Source organism: Lactuca virosa, chromosome 8, assembly GCF_052849685.1.
Source record: "Lactuca virosa cultivar CGN04683 chromosome 8, Lactuca_virosa_CGN04683_v6, whole genome shotgun sequence".
NCBI lineage: Eukaryota > Viridiplantae > Streptophyta > Magnoliopsida > Asterales > Asteraceae > Lactuca > Lactuca virosa.
In genome coordinates this window covers 80,826,524-80,848,157 of record NC_136433.1, presented here as the reverse complement: position 1 = coordinate 80,848,157, position 21,634 = coordinate 80,826,524, and the positions used below count along the sequence as shown (strand labels likewise).

At 35.4% G+C, this 21,634-nt stretch overlaps 2 protein-coding genes and 1 long non-coding RNA gene across 3 annotated transcripts in view; all 3 read right to left on the bottom strand.

Annotated features, from left to right (window-relative positions):
• LOC145130543 (disease resistance protein Roq1-like) overlaps nucleotides 1-265 on the bottom strand; it is a 40,582-nt gene extending 40,317 nt beyond the window's left edge. The window contains exons 1-2 of the mRNA XM_079065324.1: nucleotides 258-265; nucleotides 27-135 (exon numbers count right to left, since the gene is read on the bottom strand). Coding sequence (XP_078921450.1) covers nucleotides 27-135; nucleotides 258-265 — 117 coding nt within the window. The remainder of the gene's footprint in view (nucleotides 1-26; nucleotides 136-257) is intronic.
• Nucleotides 266-794: 529 nt separating this feature from the next.
• Nucleotides 795-1,687, bottom strand: LOC145129046 (uncharacterized). The gene is made up of 4 exons (XR_013717259.1): nucleotides 1,528-1,687; nucleotides 1,189-1,459; nucleotides 1,008-1,105; nucleotides 795-912 (listed from the first exon to the last, which is right to left on the bottom strand). It is a non-coding gene; the product is annotated as an uncharacterized LOC145129046 (long non-coding RNA).
• Nucleotides 1,688-6,006: 4,319 nt separating this feature from the next.
• On the bottom strand, nucleotides 6,007-9,298 carry LOC145133975 (uncharacterized). The gene is made up of 3 exons (XM_079068917.1): nucleotides 8,977-9,298; nucleotides 7,267-7,443; nucleotides 6,007-6,405 (listed from the first exon to the last, which is right to left on the bottom strand). The coding sequence occupies exons 1-3, from the start codon at nucleotides 9,002-9,004 to the stop codon at nucleotides 6,230-6,232; spliced, it is 381 nt and encodes a 126-aa protein (XP_078925043.1). The 5' UTR covers nucleotides 9,005-9,298; the 3' UTR covers nucleotides 6,007-6,229.
• Nucleotides 9,299-21,634: the final 12,336 nt, after the last annotated feature.

The following is a 21,634-nucleotide window of genomic DNA, read 5'->3' as shown; positions in this document are numbered from 1 at the left end:
ATTAGGAAACCTATACTTTCTGCTACATCCTTGACTTCATTGGGGTTTAATGGAATTAACTTTTCAATTTCTGGAGTTGATATGCTTGCAGCAATTGTTCCAGTTCCATCATTAATTTCAATTATTGCTCTTGTTCTGTTTATAGAATCACATGTTGAAACAATATTGGTTTAAAAGTTTATGTAATAGAAATATACATACATGATTTGTACTTCTGATTCCTTTTTACAAAGAGGGCATGTGATGTTCCAGTTTACATCTGCATGAATTGGTTTTAAACACTTTTTGCATATTGTTTGTGTGAAACTTCTATCTTGATGAGGTAGATTAAGATTGCCTTTTATCCAACTTGGTTTACCCAGGTGTCGAATAATCAGTAAGTTTATGATGTTATAGAATACACAGAATAGTTGATGATCATAAGTTGTAATTTCATACATTTTTCATCCTTAGAATTGCCCTGCCTATTGGAAGTATGTCTTTGTCTTCGGGAGGTGGCAAAAGAATCTCAGTATCCTTGTATGTTTCATTCTGAAGGAGTGCTTTAATTTCTGCTTTGTTGTGTGTGTACCTGTGCATTAAAAAAAATTAATAAAATATAATTTTGGGTAATTATTATCTTGAATATACCAGTCTTGTAGTTTTAGATCATCTTTCACCGGTGGATTTATAAGAATTGAAGATCCGGGGCTTGTAGTGAGTGATTGTCCTGATATGCATGTAGTAATCATTAGTATATTTTTTGCCATATATATTTGCATTATGATTGAAAGGGATTCGACTTTACCATAGAATGTTGTCACCTTTACCCTCATTGCAAATACCAAAGGCCCAGTATTGGTTATTTTGTCCAAGGCATTTCCTTCAATTTCATCGATGGGATTCCATAATGTTAGAAGTAAAAGTTTTTTCCTGATAAAAATGTGTTGATTTTAGAATAATAATAATAAGTAAATTAATAAAATGGGCTTCCTATTGTTAATTATAAGAAGTTAATCTTTACATACTCCTCATTTACAATGATTACATCCCTTTTTGATGAAGTTTTCTGATCCTTTTTTCACCTGATGAATTGGAAAGCATTTAATTACAACACCTCTTGCATCTGCATTTTAAAAGGTATAGATGTATATGTGAGAATCTGGTTGAAAGTGGATATAAAAGAATGGGTAAAGTTGTATGTCTTACTTATATAATTTTCTTCATCCGCATACTTGTATAGGTCACTAAATGGGGTAAAGTTAAATTGGCATGGGAGTGGCGGTGGGGTTTGTTCTTCGATGGGTTCAATCAGTGTTTGTTTGCTTAGTGTCCAAGAAAATTCATAGCTATCGAGTTGAAAACGTGGTTCTGTGAGTCTCAAATTTGCATTTGAAATTTGATAGCGATTGTATGGTTTGAATGTATTTTCAAAAAAATCAAGGTCACTACTATAGATTAAGGCCGACACTCTTGTCCCCTGATGTAACAAACATGGTTAGAATCAACATAGAAATTGAAATTTAACACTTTTAAATGTTGGTATACCTGTGTGTCTACAAACATGAGTCTCCTAAATTCTCTTTTTGCGTTACTAAGTTGTTTATGACCACATTCTATAACTTGAATTTTGACGGTCCAACTTTTCTTCATGGTTGAAGTAATGTCCAGTATGTTGTAGTAGTATGTTGTAGTAGTCTCTCGTCATTTTTTCTTTGGTTATCTGTTATGTGAAAAGTTTTAATTCAGTACAGGGTTCTATTGAATAACTTATTTGTTTATTTCCTTGGTTTAGCAATTCATCTGTAGTTAATTTTGACCTGGTATTTATTGATAGTGATATATAAAATAAAAATGTCATTTATATATAAATATTTGTTTATTTCTTGCATCATTTGTATATGTAAGCATAACGATATTTGCACGAATTTTAAGGAGAAGTATACATATGATGTCCTAAACCTATAGATATGATGTTTGTTTGTAATGGAACAATGATTGTTCTTGTAAAAAGAAAGAACAAATTGAATTGGTGTTGCTTATTATCACATAAAGTTTCATCCATCTGAATATATGAAAATTAGTACCTAGTCATTGAAACGAATGCCAACATACCTGTTTATGAAGCGTTGATTGTTAATCGGAATTTGAATACTACGGATTCTAAAGTATATGTGCCAGTTAATGTCTGGTATGCAATATATGGTGAAAACCGTTATAATCGGTTAATATTCTGCAGCGCAGTTGCAATGAAGTTCAAAGAACCGTCGTTATTGCGGTTTATGCGGAAGGCAACGTAGTGAAGAGTAGTGATTATTTATGTTGAGGATTTAATTGGGCTGGGCTTGATGTATTATTATATTGTATTTTGAGTTAATATTGTAAGTTGATTGGATATATACAAATCATATCCGTGTGATTTAGTTTTCAATTACTTAGCCATGTCATTTTTCTTTAATTACATAAGTAAAAGTCATCTGTTATAATTAAATGTGGCTACAAATAGTTGCGTTTATTATGAATGTATTTATAAAATGCAGTATTTAGTTAAATCTATATTTGAATGATTATTTAATATTTTGGTTCGATCCAATGAAAAACAGGGTGCAAATCATTGATTTAATTGAGGCTATTCAAGGTTGTTGAATACGATTTCTATTAGTGTTTATATTAAAATTTTGTTATTTAATTGGGCAATTTGTTAATCGATGGCTATATGATCTGATCCCAAATGATAAACAATAAATGTAAAAACAAAAAAAGTTATATAAAATACAATTGATGGTTGTAAAGTATACATTGAAAACAAACAGGAAATGTTGTTGAATGTCAGTAATTGATCCATGTGATCCATTCACATGACCTGTTCTTTTCATTAACCGTGGCTATTATTTCACATGAAGTGTGATTGTTACTTCAAGGAACAATTTTCCTTCCTTGATCATCTTCTGATTCATGTTCCTACAAAATATTATGAATACATTAGAATTGACATATTTTTTAATTATTAAAAAACTTTTCCTCTGTAAATAGAACTTGTTATTGAAGCCACTTTCATTCATACCTCTGTTTGACCCCAATTTATTTGTGCATGAAGTGCTCTACAATATTTCTTTACCGGGAACCTTAGTACTGTGTGGGCCTCCTGCTTATAATCATATAAAAAGTATTCAATATTTATGAATTAAATATATACAATTTGATTTCTGTTAAAAATTAAAACCAGCGTTCTCTCCTAGCACAAATACAATTATGCACATGTTACTCATAGTAATTTTTGGAATAGAAAGAGTGAAGATAAGTATGTTGATATATAATGTTAGATAAATGACAGGAGTGATGCGATGTATGTAATTCATATGTTTCTTAGTAGGGATGAGCATATGTACCTGGGAACCGCCCGGAACCGGTACCGGAACCGGAACCTGATTGAACCAGTTTGGACGGGACCGGGATGTTATTCTTGTGGTTTTTTTGAACCGGGAACCGGAACCGGTAGAACTGGACCCGGTAGAACCGGCAAAAAGTGAACCATTTGTTGCTATTTATCGAGGACCGGTAGGAACTGGGAATTGGTAGAACCGGAACCGGCGGTCTGGTTCGGTTCTTAACTTCGGCTGACTTCGGTTCTCGGGCTGGGTTGGATCAGGTTGGACTAACCTTTGCTCATCTCTATTTCTTAGTGTGGGTAAAGGTAAAACTTCTGCAAAGCTTTAATAGTAAAAGATATTAATAATGAACAATGAGATATTGAATAAACCTGTGTATTTTGATTCCATGTGAATATCTTGTTACTTCGCTTTTGCCATCCAAACAAATGAGACACGGAAGCACAAATTAATATTACATTCCATGTGGTTTGGTATTAAATCGAGAGTTGACAATAGCATTTTTCATCGAAACAAAATTTATAATTACAAATATATCAGTAATTTGAAATATAACTAAAATCAAGATGGTTACCTTCGCATCATAATCAGAAGTGACAATTTATGATGAAATGTTAAATCTTTTCGAATTGGTTAAACTTAGGGATGAGCATATGGACCGGGGAACCGGCCGGAACCGGTACCGGAACCGGCACCGGAACCGGAACCCGATGGAACCGGTCGGGCCGGGACCGGGACGTTATTTTTGTTGATTTTTGGAACCGGGAACCGGTAGGAACGGGAACCGATATAACCGGAACCGGTAGAACCGGCAAAAACCGGTAGAACCGGTAAAAACCGGAACCGTATGATGCTATTTTTCGAGGACCGGTTCCAACATTTGAAGACATGACAAGAACCGGTAGAACCGCCGGGCCGGTTCGGTTCTTAATTTTGGCCGAAGCCGGTTCCCGGGTCGGGTCCGGTTCGGGCCGGTTCCGACCGGTTCGGTCCTTTTGCTCATCCCTAGTTAAACTTCTAACTGTTGTATAGAGTTTGGGGTAAAATGTTGATGTTCTTCTGTTATCTAAATCAACGAAAAAAATAAATGAAATGGTTCTTACACTCAGGTAAAATTCTGAAAAAAGTGACCAGAGAGCAAATTAAGTTAAAAAAGTGATACTAATAGAGAATGACAACAAATGCAATCGACCTTCCTCAGTGCACACCCCTGCCACATTAGCTCACATGCCAACATAAGATTTAAAAATACTTATTTTACAACATCAGGTATTGCTGCCTCATTTCTACATATGTTAGATTGAGATGTTGTGCATATCTATCTGTACTATTCTGAAAAAAAAAATTCCGTCAACATAGTTTTTCTTTTACCTAAATTGTCTACAATATTTTCCAGTCGCTCTTTTTTTTTTGAATGTTATTGGTTGATAATTTTCTAAATATAAAGGCAGATGAATAACTGCTGGTTTGATTTCACCTAATGAAAATCTGAAAATTCTTCAAGCGGCCTCTGGGGTGATATCCACCTACCTGCTTGAAATTGATCAATTTCGTTTATGATGGTTGGATGATCATCTTGTGAAACGGAAAAGCTTATTTTGTCGCATCCTTTGCATATATACTTATATATGTATTTCACAGCCTTTATTGTAGAGCATATTTCTATATTAATATGACAATCAAACTTACATAGTAAATATGGATTGTATGGAACTACCCATCTATTATCTAGCATAGCACCTCTAGCTTTAACTTTAACTCCATTGTCACGTCTTCTATATGCAGGGTATGCATCATTATCTTGTGTTGTTACCCCACAAAATGCTTTGGGAAAAAAATTCTTACAATACCCTTTTTTTTCATACAAACATTTTTCGGATTTAGATCACCACATGGACCATGAAGCATATGTTTTACCACCATTCTAAATAGATGAGGATTTGAATTTTCATCTGGGATTTTGGCAGAAACTATCTCATCATATTCTTCTGCATGGTAATCTCATCATATTCTTCTGCATGGTACATCTTATGTTGTGGTGCAAGTATAAGTAAGAAATGAGCATGTGGTAGACCTCTTTTTTGAAATTCCACAACATAAGTATGTGCAACAACCTTCCCAAAAATTTCATTTTTAAAAATTTCATTTTTAAATTGCTCAAGTTTTGCATGGAAGACTCTATCAATTAAATCTGCTCTGTTTTGTGTTTCCTCATTACCCATCATGTATTGTTTGATTTCTGGCCAATTAGGGTTACAGGTTAATGTTAGAAAAATGTCAGGCTTACCAAACTTTTGCACTAATGCCATAGCATCAATGTATTTTCTTCTCATGTTCCTTGGACCGCAAATAAAATTTGCGGGTAAAACCACTCGTCGACCAATAGCCGACGCGCTTGTTTCACCACTTGCCATAGCATCTACCACTCCTTGAAGGAACTCTTGTCTTAACTCTTGTTGTTGATTTCTATAAAAAGCTAACCTTTGTGTTTCTAATTTTACGTAACTATCAACTATATATTGTTGTAATAGTCTACCAAAAAGCAACAAACATGATTTATCATGCAAACGTATTTGAAGTTTATATGCATAATATTCTTTTACAGAGACACATTTTGTATTCTCCAAAGATTTTCCCATAACTGAAAAAAAAATATATTACTTTCAATTTATAGTTTTACAAAAACATGAAGGGTATTTCCTTACCTATTTCTTCATTATTTAATAAGTCATCAACATTTGCAATACTCGATGGCGAGATAAGCCTGTCGGCAGAACATCTAATTGTTTTACTATTTCCTCTTTCAGTGGGATTTTTTTTTGGAATGTGTTGATGCCAGCCAAGTTCTCCAAATGGAAACATCAGAGGGTATTGTAAAGGATCATAACAACCATAATAATACTCAACACTCTTTGGTTCGTCACTGTGTGTTCGTACTGTATATTTCTACGACCATGTTCACCGTTCTCTTCTCCCTCAACCCAGAGTGCCGCAACTTGTGAAACCTCTGGTTTGTTATAAACACGTTGATCTTGCCCTGGAATAGTCTTAAGAATTATCTTATATTCATTTAAACAAGGAATTTCTCTTAAACTTCTAAAAAAAAGTGCATATGGATTATTCTCTAGATAACTTATACATGTTGCAATTAATTGTTTAGATAATCTTGGGGAAGATGTTAAACGATTTTCTATTTCATTATTCGTATCGTGAAAATATAATTGAAGGTTTTTGGCTTCTTTCTCTTTAGGTTGTAGATCAGTCATGAAATGATATACCTATCCTTGCACTCTAAAAGTGTAAATACCCATATTTCGTCTTGTAAGGTTTTTATCAGCTCTAACACCATATGATGTGAATGCAAATGTATTATTATATGTTCTGATATATGTTCTAAACAATTTTGCTTCTTCAGAATTAGATGTCAATAAATTTCGCATGACATATGGGAGTTCATTACTGGATAATACAATACGACCTTCCTGACAACAGAAATTTGATGTTTCTGAATAAAATTTCACTGCATGACAATAAGAACAACGCAACACTTCTGGAAGTACATCAGCAGATAAAATTATTTGTTGCAATAGAATCTTTCCTTTTCTATTGCTATTTTTCTTGTCTACATTATTTGATTTATCAATTGGTGGACTTAGATTTATAAGTTTTCTTTTGTTGAGTCTTTCACTTTCATTAGTTATTTTTTCATTTATATGGTATAAACCTGTACATACGGTATTATTTAGTTTTCCATTTCTGTTTATTGTTACGTTTGTATGGCAAGTAGTCTTTAATTTCTTCATTTTCCATTTTATGATAGCTTCTTTTCTATATCTTTTCTTATAAACAGGAGCATCATTACCCATATCTAATTTGTCAATTATAGCAGCGCAATTACCATTCTTTTTTTTCCAGTTTATAATAGCTATTCTTCTGTATAGTTTCTTATCTACATTAGAACAGCCAGCAACAGTTCTTTCTTCTGTGTCAATATTTGATGGTTGATGACATCCAGTCCTTTTCTTGAAATTTGGTGATAATACTATATCGATTTCTTGATCGGTTGGTTGATGATCTGGTTCATTGAAATAGTTAGTTTATAAGGCTCAATTGACAAAAATCTGATAGTAAGTAAATTTCACAATATTAACTAAATAATGGCATGTTCCATTGATTACTGTTGTAGCAGGAAATTGACCATAATTATCCCAAATTACATGTATTTGAGTAATGGTATAACTGCAAAACATCAAATTTCCATCAAATTAAAAAAAAAAAAAATTGACATAGCCTTGATATTGTACTTTTGTTTCCATGTTCCTAGGTTTTTAAATTTGACCATAATTGGTCAACTATTTCCTTTTAATTAAAAAAAAAACAGATAACATCCACATATAAATTTTTTTAGTACCTGTAATTTTGGTGTGTTATGTCAATACAACCTGGTGTTAAAGTTTAAGTTCATTAACCATATCTAATTTGTCAATTATAACAACACAATTACCATTTTTTTTCCAGTGTATAATAGCTGTTCATCTGTATAGTTTCTTATCTACATTAGAACAACCATCAACAATTGTTTTTTTTTGTGTCAATGTTTGATGGTTGATGACATCCGATCATGATGTTGAAATTGGGTGATAATACTATACCAATTTCTTGATCTGGTTCATTCATATACCTGATTCTAACTAAATGCTGCAATTGTAACTAAATAACGGGTTGTTCCATTGATTACTGTTGTAGCTGTAATGTGAAATAATTTTTCATATGGAACACTAATGCAGTTAAGATAAGTGCAGATATGAATGATTTATTCATCACAAGTACTTAATGCGATCAACAATTTGCAATTTTTGGTTAATGTAACAAAGAGGAGTACTCAGGTGTAATTACATCATGATGGTTAATTTGCAATTTTGAATATAATCATGGAATTGTCGATTCCTAATTAAAAAAAATGCAAATTCATTTGAACTTAAACTTGTAACACCATGTTGTATTGATATAACACACAGAAATTACAAGATATTAAAAAAATTTAATATATGGATGTTTTCTGTTTTTTTTAAAGTAAAGGAAATAGTTGACCAATTATGGTCAATTTTAGAAAGATAGGAACCTGGAAAACAATATTTCAATTTCAAGGCTATTTCAATTTTTTTTAATTGATGGAAATTTGATGTTTTGCAATTACACCGTTAGTTAAATATATGTAATTTGGGATAATTATGGTCAATTTTTGTTTGGGATCGAGACCTCTGTACACAACCAACCTTCTTGAATATTGGGAATTATGCTTGTGAAAAGGTAATAACCATACAGATCACAAAAGAAACGAGAGAAGAAAAGTGATTATCTAAAGGGTAAAATACATGAAGGAACTAATCAATCACAGTGGTTTTGGACCTGTATTGAATCAGGAAGATGAAGCGTGACAAATTTCATGCAATGCGATCAATTGCACATATAACCAATAATTTTTCAGAACCGTTTCAACCAATTTCACAAGTCAGAGGAGAGCATGTCGTGTTATAATGTAAAAGAGAAGCAAGAACGATTCTAAATTATTTACAGTCGTATGAAATTAGGGTTCGTGATGATGTACCTCTCGGGATGAAAGGACGACGTGACATCGGTTTGAATACTGGTTTTTTTTTTTTTTTTTTTCCGATTTGACATTAGTTCGCCGTGAAGTAAGTTGTTGATCGCTTAATTATGGGTTCTGTATCGGTGGGGAATGTAATCGACTTCTACTTCTTCTTGTGGAGGAGGCAAATACGCAACAAATGGAGATTTGGAGGATGTATTCATCTGTATTTCCTTTAGCCAGACAAAGGATGTGACGATTAGGAATTTTTGAGTCGGTTTTTTTTTTCTAGAATGCGTCGTTTAGTATTGGGTTACGCGGAGGAAATACAATCCCGTGATTTTGTTGTACAAGCCACCAGAATAAAAGGGCTTTTATATATATATACTAGTAAACTTTTATGGCCCGTGCTAAGCACGGTCCATGAAAGGTAATGTGCGTATTTTATAAGGTCCCTTTAAAAATGGATGAAAATACAATGTTATAGGTGAGTAGATTTTTCAAAATACAATATATCAATAAGACAAAAATTACAAATACAATATTGTCTAGCGGAAAATGAAAGTAAGATGTTACAAATGACAATTAAATGAAATTCGTTCCTATTTCTTGTATTTAACACTTCGAAATTGATACAAAGCAACATATGTTACATGCAGGTAGTGTATGTGAAAGGCAACTCCTCAAAGCATCACATGCATTACAATTAGATAATCAAACAGAACATATCCAAAATAATGATCTATTCAATAAGTCAACTATTTAAATTATTTTTCAGAATAGAGTATGTTTATAGAGCAATATCAAGACATTAATCAATTCATCACTTGTCACATATGGTTGACAGTCTTCCCATCTTTGAGTATGACAGCAAAACTGATGATTGCACTCTGTAAGAACTGGAAATGAAATATACAATGAAAGTACATTGCTATTTTTTGTATTCAACTTCACATACCTCTGCTACAGTCAATCTTCGAACATGCCAACTCGCTTATCGCAATCAGTGGTATCTCATCTAATACCTACATGTTTTTGAAATGCAATCTAGATGTTCTTGTAAACTCGAAAGTTATATGTACTTCATTGCACAAACTAAATCTTACACCTAAACAAAAACAATAATAAAAATATCAACATCAAAAGCCTGTAGGAAATTAACAAATACAAGCCAAATCGTTTATAAACTAACAATCATTACAGGAATGATACGAACTTGTAGGTAATGAAACCATCATGGCAACCTACAACTTTACTAAAGAGTGCCTATATATATCAACATACATCACTGTCACGGCCAAACTTCTCTGGTGCATCCCACCACTTTTGCCACAAACAAGTATTGTAACTAAAATTAAATCATTATAGTTAAGACATAGTAGACTCAAGGCCTATTTCTTTCCTTAATTGAAGATGGTTTCTTTATCGAACTTAGAAAAACATTTAAATGAAACTAAATGATTGTTTTCTTGTCTGGAATTAATAAAAGTTATGACTTAATCAGGTATTTTGTATATGGCCTTTTCTTTTTGAGTTAATACAAAAACAAGTTAATAAAGAAAATCATAGGAGTTAGGCTATACATAAAAGTCCTAATTTTCTATAATTTTGTCCTCATTTATTATTTCTTCAATTTCCCCAAGCAGGCCAATGGCTAATATATTCTGGAATATTTATAAAATCCGAACATCACTTTATCTAGACAAAATTTAATATGGAAATAACAAACACGACTCAAATACAAGATACTAAAAGGGAAGCAATTTACCTACATGCAACTACCGGCCACTAACATGAAGTTATGAAAATTAATACTATTTTCCTCTTCTTGCTAGAATGTAGACTGAATATGTAAAAGATGCAAAACCAAATGGGGAATTTAGAAGGCTGCCTGTGTTATTATGTACACAAAGGAATGAAGAAAAATGAAAAGGCATCAACATCTTAATTCTTATTATGCTTATTGCCTTACAAATTGTGAGTCATCTATCTTTAATGGCACAAGAAGACACCAGGAGGGGATATCTTTAAATTAATTCTTTAACAAGCTATCAAGTAATCAAACCTACATTTTTAGCATGACAAAGACCATCCAACATAAGAGAAAAATTAAAACAAAATAAATTAAAGATTTAATAAAGCAATTGCTCACTGACGACTTCAGTTTGTACTTTGTATATCTACAAATGAGTGATTTTCTGATTTTGAGCACTTCGACAATCTATCTACAACACAAAACTAAACAAAATCAAAGATAAATTTATCAACACAAAAATTTCATAAAAACAAAAATAACAGAATTTCAAAAAATTCAAACTCTACAAACAAATTAGTTGTCGTGATGCATACATAGGAAGACAAATTGTATGAAATGATGATAAATTCTTTACTATGCATTGTCTATTTTTCAAAAACTGAGAAATTACAAATGGATACATTGAGAAAATACAAATCGAAGAAAAAGAAATCAAAATAGATGGAAAATCAAAATCACAAGACAATAAGATGAGAAAATGCTTACCGGTACAACAATTAAAACCGTAATATGAAAATATATTGAAATTGTCAAATCAATGGCAAATTCTGTAGGTTTAGTTGACTTTCGGAAGCCGATATATCAAAATTAGATCCCAAAATTTACAAAACGCATATCTTTGAGGAGAACACCAGAGCGTCTATGGGAGTTTCATGTATTATTGAATTTAACCTCTTGATGGACAATAAAGAGGATAGAATGAAGCGGTAAAGAGGAGGCAAAACGTCTGGAAGCAACGTCTCCGACCAGGTGTGACGGTCCAGTTTATATATATAAAAGGTGCTCTAACATAAACCAGTTGATAAATGGAGACGTCTGTTGGTGAAAGAGAGGTAATGGATTCGGTGGAACATGTCGCCTCTTAAAACATCATCACACGCGCCCTACGCGCTCTTATAAAAAAAGGGTTTTCATATGTAGTAATGATATATATATATATATATATATATATATATATATATATATATATATATATATATATATATATATATATATATATAATACACATGCAATAATCACAAAGATACATAACATACAAAATGGTCACCGGGCCCTGGCGGTAAGCATATAAGCACAAAACACATGCAAGAGTCATACAGACAGTTAGCATACTGACATAGCATAATCATGGGTCGGCATTGGTGCCTTTGACCCGCTAAACCCAGTGAGGAAACTCACCTCGTACTGCTAAATCAAACGGATAATCCCTGGCTGCTGGTCCGACAAATCCCCGAGTTATCAACATCAAATAAAATTCAATTAACATTTGGGTTCCAATCCATAACCATAAATCCCTACTTGGGGTAAAAAGACCATTTTACCCCTAACCTAGATTGATCCAAGACTAAGGCCCAATATCACAATCTAAAAGGCCCAAAAGTGAAATAATCCACCAAGGCCCAATTATGGCCTAATTTTCTAATTGGGCCCAATCCCTTCTTATGGGCCTTAACCCAAGGCCCAATAATGTTCCTGGCCCAACACTCCCAAATTTAGGTGGCCCAACTAAACCCCAACCTTCTAAACCTAAAACATGGCCCAAACTTAAAGCCCAAAATCGAAACAGCCACCTGATTGTGTACGAGGGAGTACTCAGCTTGTACGCTAAGCGTACTGGCTCAAGGGCTTGTACGCCCAACGTACTCTTCCAGTTTAGCCACCTTCTTATTTCAGCTCTTAACCCATTAAGACTTCACTCCAGAATATAGATCTCACTTCCTTAAGCTGGATTACCACGTAAAGTTGCTAACTTTACGTCCTAATTTGGCTAAATGAAACTCTTAAGCTCAAAAAGGACTTAATAAGGGACTTAATGTATGCATGAGGCCCTACACTTCATAAAGTTGGCACCTTTATGCTTAAGGAGCCCATGATAATGATGGGTTTTATGTAAAACAAATAAACTAGAAAAACAATTCCTAAGTTCACATGCAACCTACTTTGGATCTATGTTTTAACTATTGAACATACAACTTTGAATTGCAAAACAAGAACCCTAGAGGAGGAGGCTAATTTCGAAATTAACAAACTAGGGTTTAGGAGTTACATACCTTTCAATTGTTATAGCAAACAATTGATAATTCCCTTGATCTTGATCTTGATCTTCTTGGAAGCTTAGCACCACAAGTGTAATGCCTCTAATGGAATCACACCCAAGAACTAGCAAGAAGGAAAGTAGAAGAAGAGAGAGGGGAGGGAGTATGCAATTTCGGCCAGGGTTTCTTCCAAAGAACAAGTCACCTAAAATGTGAGCCAGGAGGCTCCTTAAATAGCTGAGGGATCTAGGGTTTAGGGAAAACCCTAGTTATCCTTTGCTTAGGGCCTAAGCAAAACCCAAGGGCCTTATCTGGACCCCTTGGACGAAATCTCTAGGGTTTCCCCTATGGATTTCGTCCACCTCCTTCCAAGGGGGTTCTGGATCCTTCCACTCAACTATTACTTAATTGCAAACTAGTCCCTGCACTTTATAATTAATTCTTTTAACCCCAAAATTAATTTTGATTAATTTCTGGCTAACTATTAATTAAACATAATGATTTCTAATTAATATATTAATCTTTTAACATATTAATAAATCATTTATATATATTAATTTATTAATCTTATAAATTAATATATCTCCTTTCATAATTTCCTTGTCCAATTGCTAGGTTGAGGGCAACCCAAAAGGACTGTGCTGCTATCAATTCAAGTACATACCAATTATAGTTATGGGCTTAGACACCTAATCCAACAGTCTCCCACTTGGATAAGTCTGTAACTATAATTGCTAGTATGCCTTCTAAATTTGACCAGCAAATTGTAGCTTCCAAAAGCTGCTGCCGAACTCTGACCCAGTCAGTTACGTGTCCTAAGATAAGTGATCATATAATCCTTCGTTCTGCTAGATATCCCTAGACAAAAGACATGGAATGTAATCAATCTCTTTGTCCAGAATCTATGTTTCCCGATTCCTGATTTGTGATGATGTAGGACTTCTAATTGAACACATCAATTTAGTCCTGGCTGGGCCCAGCACATAAGTCAACACCAAATCATCGAGGGGCCCACAAATATCGCTTTTCCGGTTAGGGCAAAAGGAACGAATAAACGTTGACTCATATGCTTGTATCTTTTACTCATCAAATTATACATGACAATACGTTTTATAACACCAAGTTACTGATGCGTTTTCGTATCACCAATACATGACCGACTTGTAAATTACAACTCATATATCTTCATTTCAAGATTATAAGATATTATCATCTCAGTATTACTCGTGATGAATTCCATGAAGTGATACTCTGAGCGAGGGTTTATCCAATACTCAAATCTCAATTTCTGAGTACTCATGAATGTTGTAGCAATTCTATTGCCATGTCTATCCTTTAGACAATCTACAATCCAGTTCATGACAGTCTTGATTCACTACTTACTTCCAAAAGTACGAGCGACTGTGGAGTTTGAATAATCTTATTATTCGGGAAGTAAAACATGCAAAAAATGAAACACAATAATAAACAATTGACAAAAGGCAGAAACCAAACTTATAAATAATACTTTATTATTTAATCACCAAAAGTCAATTACATTTACTTTGTTACAAGTTTCAGAACAAAACTAATCTAACTACTAAAACTAATATCATCTTTCAGTCCTATGCTCCGAGCATGCTGAATATGCTTAGCCCTACTCAGACCCTTTGTGAGGGGATCTGCTGGGTTATCTTCAGATGACACCCTCTTTACTACAAGATGGCCTTCTTCTACTCTATGTCCGATGAAATGGTACTTTCTGTCGATATGTCTGGTTTTACCATGATCTCTCGGTTCCTTTGTCAAGGCAACCGCTCCCTCATTATCGCAGAATAGTTCCATAGGCTCCTGGATGGTTGGAACAACTCCGAGATCTCCGATGAAGTTCCTCAACCAAGCTGCGTCTTTCGACGCTTCACTCGCTGCTATGTACTCTGATTCACAAGTAGAATCAGCCACCGTATCTTGCTTGGAACTCTTCCAAGTAACTGCTCCTCCATTCAGTAAAAATACCCAGCCTGACTGTGAACGGAAGTTATCTCTATCCGTCTGAAAGCGGGCATCACTGTAACCATCTACTCTCAAAGTATCATTGCCACCAAGTACAAGGACCCAGTCCTTTGTCCTTCGCAAATAATTGAGTATATTCTTTACTGCTATCCAATGAGCTTTACTTGGGTTTCCCTGATAGCGACTGACCATGCTCAAAGCAAAAGCCACATCAGGGCGAGTACATGTCATAGCGTACATGATTGATCCGACAGCGGAAGCATAAGGTACACGACTCATGTCATCTATTTCCTCATCTGTACTCGGGCATTGAGTCTTACTCAATTTGGTATTGCTCTGGATAGGTAGCTCTCCCTTCTTGGAATTTTCCATACTAAACCTCTTTAGTACCTTATCCAAGTATGTGCTCTGACTAAGTCCAATTAGTCTCTTCTTTCTATCTCTTAATATTCTAATCCCAAGAATATAGGCAGCTTCTCCAAGGTCTTTCATGGCAAAACACTTTCCAAGCCAAGACTTAACTTCTTTCAAGGTTGGAACGTCGTTACCAATGAGTAATATGTCATCGACATATAACACCAGAAAAGTTACTATACTCCCACTAGCCTTGATATACACACAAAACTCATCTTCACTTCTAGAGAAACCAAACTCTTTGACTTTCTCATGGAAGCAAAGATTCCAGCTGCGAGATGCTTGTTTCAATCCATAAATGGATTTCTCAAGCTTGCACACTCTATTGGGAAACTTTGCATCAACAAAACCCTCTGGCTGATTCATGTAAACATCCTCAGCCAACTTCCCGTTAAGGAAAGCAGTCTTGACATCCATCTGCCAGATTTCATAGTCATGAAAGGCAGCTATGGCGAGCAATATCCTAATAGATTTAATCTTAGCTACTGGCGAAAAGGTCTCATCATAGTCAACCCCTGGGGTTTGAGTGAAACCTTTTGCAACCAGTGGAGCCTTGAATGTATGTACATTCCCATCCATGTCTGTCTTCTTCTTGAAGATCCATTTGCACCCAACTGTCTTACGACCTGGTGCACTATCAACCAAATTCCAAACTTGGTTGTCATACATGGACTTAATCTCGCTGTCCATTGCCTCTTTCCACTTGGAAGCCTCTGGGCCTGCCATTGCTTCCTTATAAGTGACTGGTTCATCTAAGCTTACCAGTGTTCTGTCACTTATGAATGTGTCACCATCTGAAGTAATATGAAAACCATACAACTCAGGTAGCACACTCACCCTAGTGGACCTTCGAAGAGGTAATGAGTTATCAACTGGTTCAACAGGAACTGTTTCCTCTGGTTGAGTGCTAGTGTCATCTAAGGTTCCTTCATTGGCTAACTCTTGAATTTCTTCAAGTTCAATGGTGCTCCCACTGTCCTCTTTGAATATGAGCTCCCTTTCTAGAAAGACTCCTCTTCGTGCTACAAAGACCACGTTTTCACTAGGCCTGTAGAACAAATATCCAAAAGACTGCTTTGGGTAACCAATGAAAACACATTTCTCACTTCTAGCTGCTAGCTTGTCGTGAGTCTCTCGTCTTACGAAAGCTTCACAACCCCAGACTTTAATATGTGCCAACGAGGGAACTTTCCCCGTCCACATTTCGTGAGGTGTTTTGGCAACCTTCTTTGTAGGGACAAGATTGAGGATGTGGGCGGCTGTCTCTAAGGCATACCCCCAGAAGTGAATAGGAAGCGAAGCACGACTCATCATAGAACGAACCATGTCTAACAAGGTCCGATTATGCCTCTCAGCTACACCATTTAATTGTGGTGTCCTAGGAGGAGTCAATTGTGAGACTATCCCACATTCTTTCAGATAGTCGTTAAACTCGATACTAAGATACTCCCCGCCTCTATCGGATCTAAGTATCTTTATCTTCCTGCCCAATTGATTTTCGACCTCATGCTTAAACTCTTTGAACTTTTCAAAGGTTTCTGACTTATGCTTGATCAAGTAGATATAACCATATCTGCTATAATCGTCAGTGAAAGTCACATAGAATCGATTAGCATCTCTTGTAGTTGATCTGAAGGGCCCACACACATCTGTGTGTATGAGATCCAACAGACCTTCACCTCTTTCACAAGACCCTGTGAATGGTGATTTTGTCATCTTTCCCAAAAGACAAGATTCACACATATCATCTGATTTTAGGTCAAATGATTCCAACACTCCATCCTTTTGGAGTTGGGCTATGCGTTTCTTGTTAATGTGTCCAAGACGACAATGCCACAAGCATGCCTTGTCTATACTATTAGACAAGTCAATATTAAGTACACTATTTCCTAAGCTATCAACACAAGTCACTGTTTCATACACACCATCACAAGGCAAAGCTTCAAACATAAAAACACCATTCTTATAAACAGAAATTGAACCATTCAAATCATTAAAAGAATATTTAAAACCTTGTCTGAACAATGCATGAAATGAAATAATGTTTCTCGTCATCTCAGACGAATAGCAACAATTTATCAAATCTAATCTAACATCATTACTAAGCAAAAGCTGATAAACTCTGATCTTGGTTACTGGTGAAGACTTTCTGTTTCCCATGATCAAGTTTATCCTTCCTCGCTCTATCTCCTCACTTTCCTTTAGCCCCTGCATATCAGAACAGATATGAAAACCACATCCTGTATCAAGGACCCATGAACGAGAAGATAATGAGTTATTAGCAGAAATAGTGTAAATACCTGCCGAAGATGGCTTTACTTTGCCATCCTTGATATCCTGCAGATATTGTGGGCAAGATCTCTTCCAATGCCCCTTTTGATTGCAGTAAAAGCAAACGACCTCTTTTGGATCAGAAACATGGGGAGTGGAACCATTGGGCTTATCCTTTGGGCCATTGCTAGATGACCCAGCTTGAGCCTTGCTCTTCCAGTTTTGCTTGGGAGGACCTTTCCTCTTTTTCCCCTTTCCCTGTCCAATAGCCAAGACAGGGGCACTTGCAGGTGTGGAGGGTATACTTTTACCCTTCATCCCTGCTTCAGCTGTCTGCAACAAGTTGTGCAATTGGGCCAGAGTCTGCTCAGTGTTGTTCAAATGGTAAGTTAGAATAAACTGACCATAACATTCAGGAAGTGAGTTCAAAACCATGTCAATGGCCAATTCCTCATCAAAGTGAATGTTGAGCTTGACCAAACGCTCTATGTAGCGTTGCATTCTTTGCACATGTGACACAACCGACTCCCCTTCTTTCATCTTGCAAGCCATGAGTGACGTGACTACTTCAAATTTTTCTTGACGAGCTCGCTTATGGTACTTTTCCATAAGGTCCTTGTTCATCTCAAAAGGTCAGTAGTCCTCATAGTACCTTTGCAGTTCTGGGGACATAGTTGCTACCATGATGCATGCCACTTTGGTAGCATCATCGTAATGTTTCTTGTAGGCAGCAAGTTCTTCAGGAGTAGCTTCAGACTCATCAAGTTCTTTGAGCTCCTTTTCAAGAACATATTCTTTGTTCTCAAAACGAAGAGCCATCTTGATGTTGCGCATCCAATCGTTATAGTTAGAGCCATCCATAACGACTTTGGAGCAAATATTGAGCCAAAGTGTTTCCAGGAGTAGACATCTGAAAAGAAAGAAAGTTTTAGTTAGATTTCAAGATACCTCAATATAATAACCCAAAGATATAATATCAAGGTTAGGATCCAACCATGAAGGTTCACAACTTAGAAATGGGATGCCGAGATCCAAGTGTAAATTTCATAAAGGTAGGTGAATGACGATTCACCAATTCCACCATTAGACGAAACAAACGAAGTGAAATTCCCAATTCTTTTGAGATACATTGAAACTATTCAATGGCATGTTTTAATCTCAGATTATGCTCTTCTATTTGTGACTGGGATGCCGAGGATCACAAACAAGATATGAATAACCATGCAAATGTGCTTGGTAACCTCATTGTCTTTATCATTAACTATTGATGTGCTGGTAAGCCACACACGCTCCATCAAAATGATAATTATGAGATACTCATTACTACTCTTTATTAGTGCCTTTTAGTGTGCTGGTTAACCACACACGCTCCACTAACGACCAATAAAGCACAATGTGCAATTTCATGGATTAGCATACTTTTCACATTTTTCCTAAAGTAACTAGAGTTGGGATTTTGTAAAATAATGTTCTAGTACTTTCTTTAATAGCATTATACTTTTAATGAGAAGTAGTTGTCCTATCAAATCCGTTCTGCTAACGACCCTCCACTAATCAAGGGAGCGGTGGGTGAGAGTGGACACCCATTCAACTACCATTTTATAGACAGTTTCCTTATACCCCCCTTATAGACTAGCTTCATGAATGAGGCATACTAGCGATTTGACTGACCATATTCTTATACATATATAATATTAAACATTTAATCATAATACATATATAAGGTATGTTTTAAACTTTTTAAAACTTTAAGGTTTATATAAATTTCGAAAATTAAACTATTAATTTAAATTTAAAATAAACCAAATTACTAGATATAATGTTTATCTATTAATTAACTTTTAATCAATTTATTAAATCTTATAAGGATTATCTAATCAAATTAATCAATTAATTTAATCCTAATCCTTATCCCTCTAAATTTCGAAAATTAGGGTAAAGGATAATTATTCAATTAATCTAATCAAGTAACAATTATCCAAAACAAGAAACCCTAAAATTACTAGGCATATTTCGAAATTTACAAGGGAGGAGGCTAGGATTTCCAAAACCCTAACCCTAATTTCGATTAGGGTTCTTGGAGGCTAGGGTTTTCGAAAACCCTTTGATCCAAAACCCTAAAATCGAAAATTTTGGCCTTTAGGGTTTAATGGCTATAAACCCTAATTTGCAATTCAACAATTATAGCAATTCAATTTAAAACAAACAATGGCTCTGATACCACTGATGGGTTTTATGTAAAACAAATAAACTAGAAAAACAACTCCTAAGTTCACATGCAACCTACTTTGGATCTATGTTTTAACTATTGAACATACAACTTTGAATTGCAAAACAAGAACCCTAGAGGAGGAGGCTAATTTCGAAATTAACAAACTAGGGTTTATGAGTTACATACCTTTCAATTGTTATAGCAAACAATTGATAATTCCCTTGATCTTGATCTTGATCTTCTTGGAAGCTTAGCACCACAAGTGTAATGCCTCTAATGGAATCACACCCAAGAACTAGCAAGAAGGAAAGTAGCTGAGGGATCTTCCAAAGAACAAGTCACCTAAAATGTGAGCTAGGAGGCTCCTTAAATAGCTGAGGGATCTAGGGTTTAGGGAAAACCCTAGTTATCCTTTGCTTAGGGCCTAAGCAAAACCCAAGGGCCTTATCTGGACCCCTTGGACGAAATCTCTAGGGTTTCCCCTATGGATTTCGTCCACCTCCTTCCAAGGGGGTTCTGGATCCTTCCACTCAACTATTAGTTAATTGCAAACTAGTCCCTGCACTTTATAATTAATTCTTTTAACCCCAAAATTAATTCTGATTAATTTCTGGCTAACTATTAATTAAACATAATGATTTCTAATTAATATATTAATCTTTTAACATATTAATAAATCATTTATATATATTAATTTATTAATCTTATAAATTAATATCTCTCCTTTCATAATTTCCTTGTCCAGTTGCTAGGTTGAGGACAACCCAAAAGGACTGTGCTGCTATCAATTCAATTACATACCAATTATAGTTATGGGCTTAGACACCTAATCCAACAGATAAACCTAGAACTGAAAGGATAAGTCCTTAAGACGTCTTAATACAACAATCCACCCAACAATGGCCAAAAGCATGATAATTCATCCCAAAAAGAGATCTAAACAACTAAGAGTCAAGATGAGAACATGATTCCTCTAAAACTTTGCAAAAGGAGTGGTGATTCTGGATCCAAGACCTTCTGTCCAAGCTAAGCAACTTCAAGCTTCTCCAACTCCTTCAAAATGCACAAAATGAACACCAAATTATCTCCAAGGGCTCAAACACTCAATAATGGAGGCTAAGACTCGTTTCTAGGGTTTTGAGGCTTTAGAGGCTAGTAAGGATGCAACCCCTAATGAATAAGGATGTTTATATAGGGTGCAAAACCCTTAATTAGGGTTTCGTTAAAGTCCACGTATGCCCAACGTATGTGACCGGGGTCCCGACTCACCATCAACTCAGTATGCTAAGCATACCAAGTGGTACACCCCGCATACTGGCTTTTCAGCTAGTACGCTAAGCGTACCAAGTGGTACGCCCCGCGTACTACTCCACGGACTAAAATGCACATTTCCAAAAATAAAGGGCCATAAGGTACATACCTGGGTACAAGTGTTACATTAGTGGATCCGCGGGAGCAAGCCGTGTAGCAAGGAGCGTATCACAGTGTTCTTGGGTTTCTTCATTTCAGGCGAGTTTCGCCTCGCTGTACCCGTGGGTCGAAGACACCAATGTCGGACCACTAGCTTTGGTTATCTTTAGTAGAAGGATGCCATAAGGATTGTATATAGGCATGTAGTATAGATTGAGGACTCTTGATCTAGGCTCTTTTACTTGTTACTTGTTCCGGGTGTCTATCTCACCTCTAAGTATATACGGTTATGCGTTCCTTAGATTG

Bases quoted from the DNA above. Each gene is read 5' to 3' on its own strand.
- LOC145133975 (XM_079068917.1), bottom strand. From the start codon at position 9,004: ATGTCACGTCGTCCTTTCATCCCGAGAG. The intron at 7,444-8,976 runs GTACATCATCAC...TCAATGAACCAG, and splicing joins TCGTCCTTTCATCCCGAGAG to ATCATCAACCAACCGATCAA. The intron at 6,406-7,266 runs GTAATTGCGCTG...AGACTATTCCAG, and splicing joins AAACTGGAAAAAAAAGAATG to GGCAAGATCAACGTGTTTAT.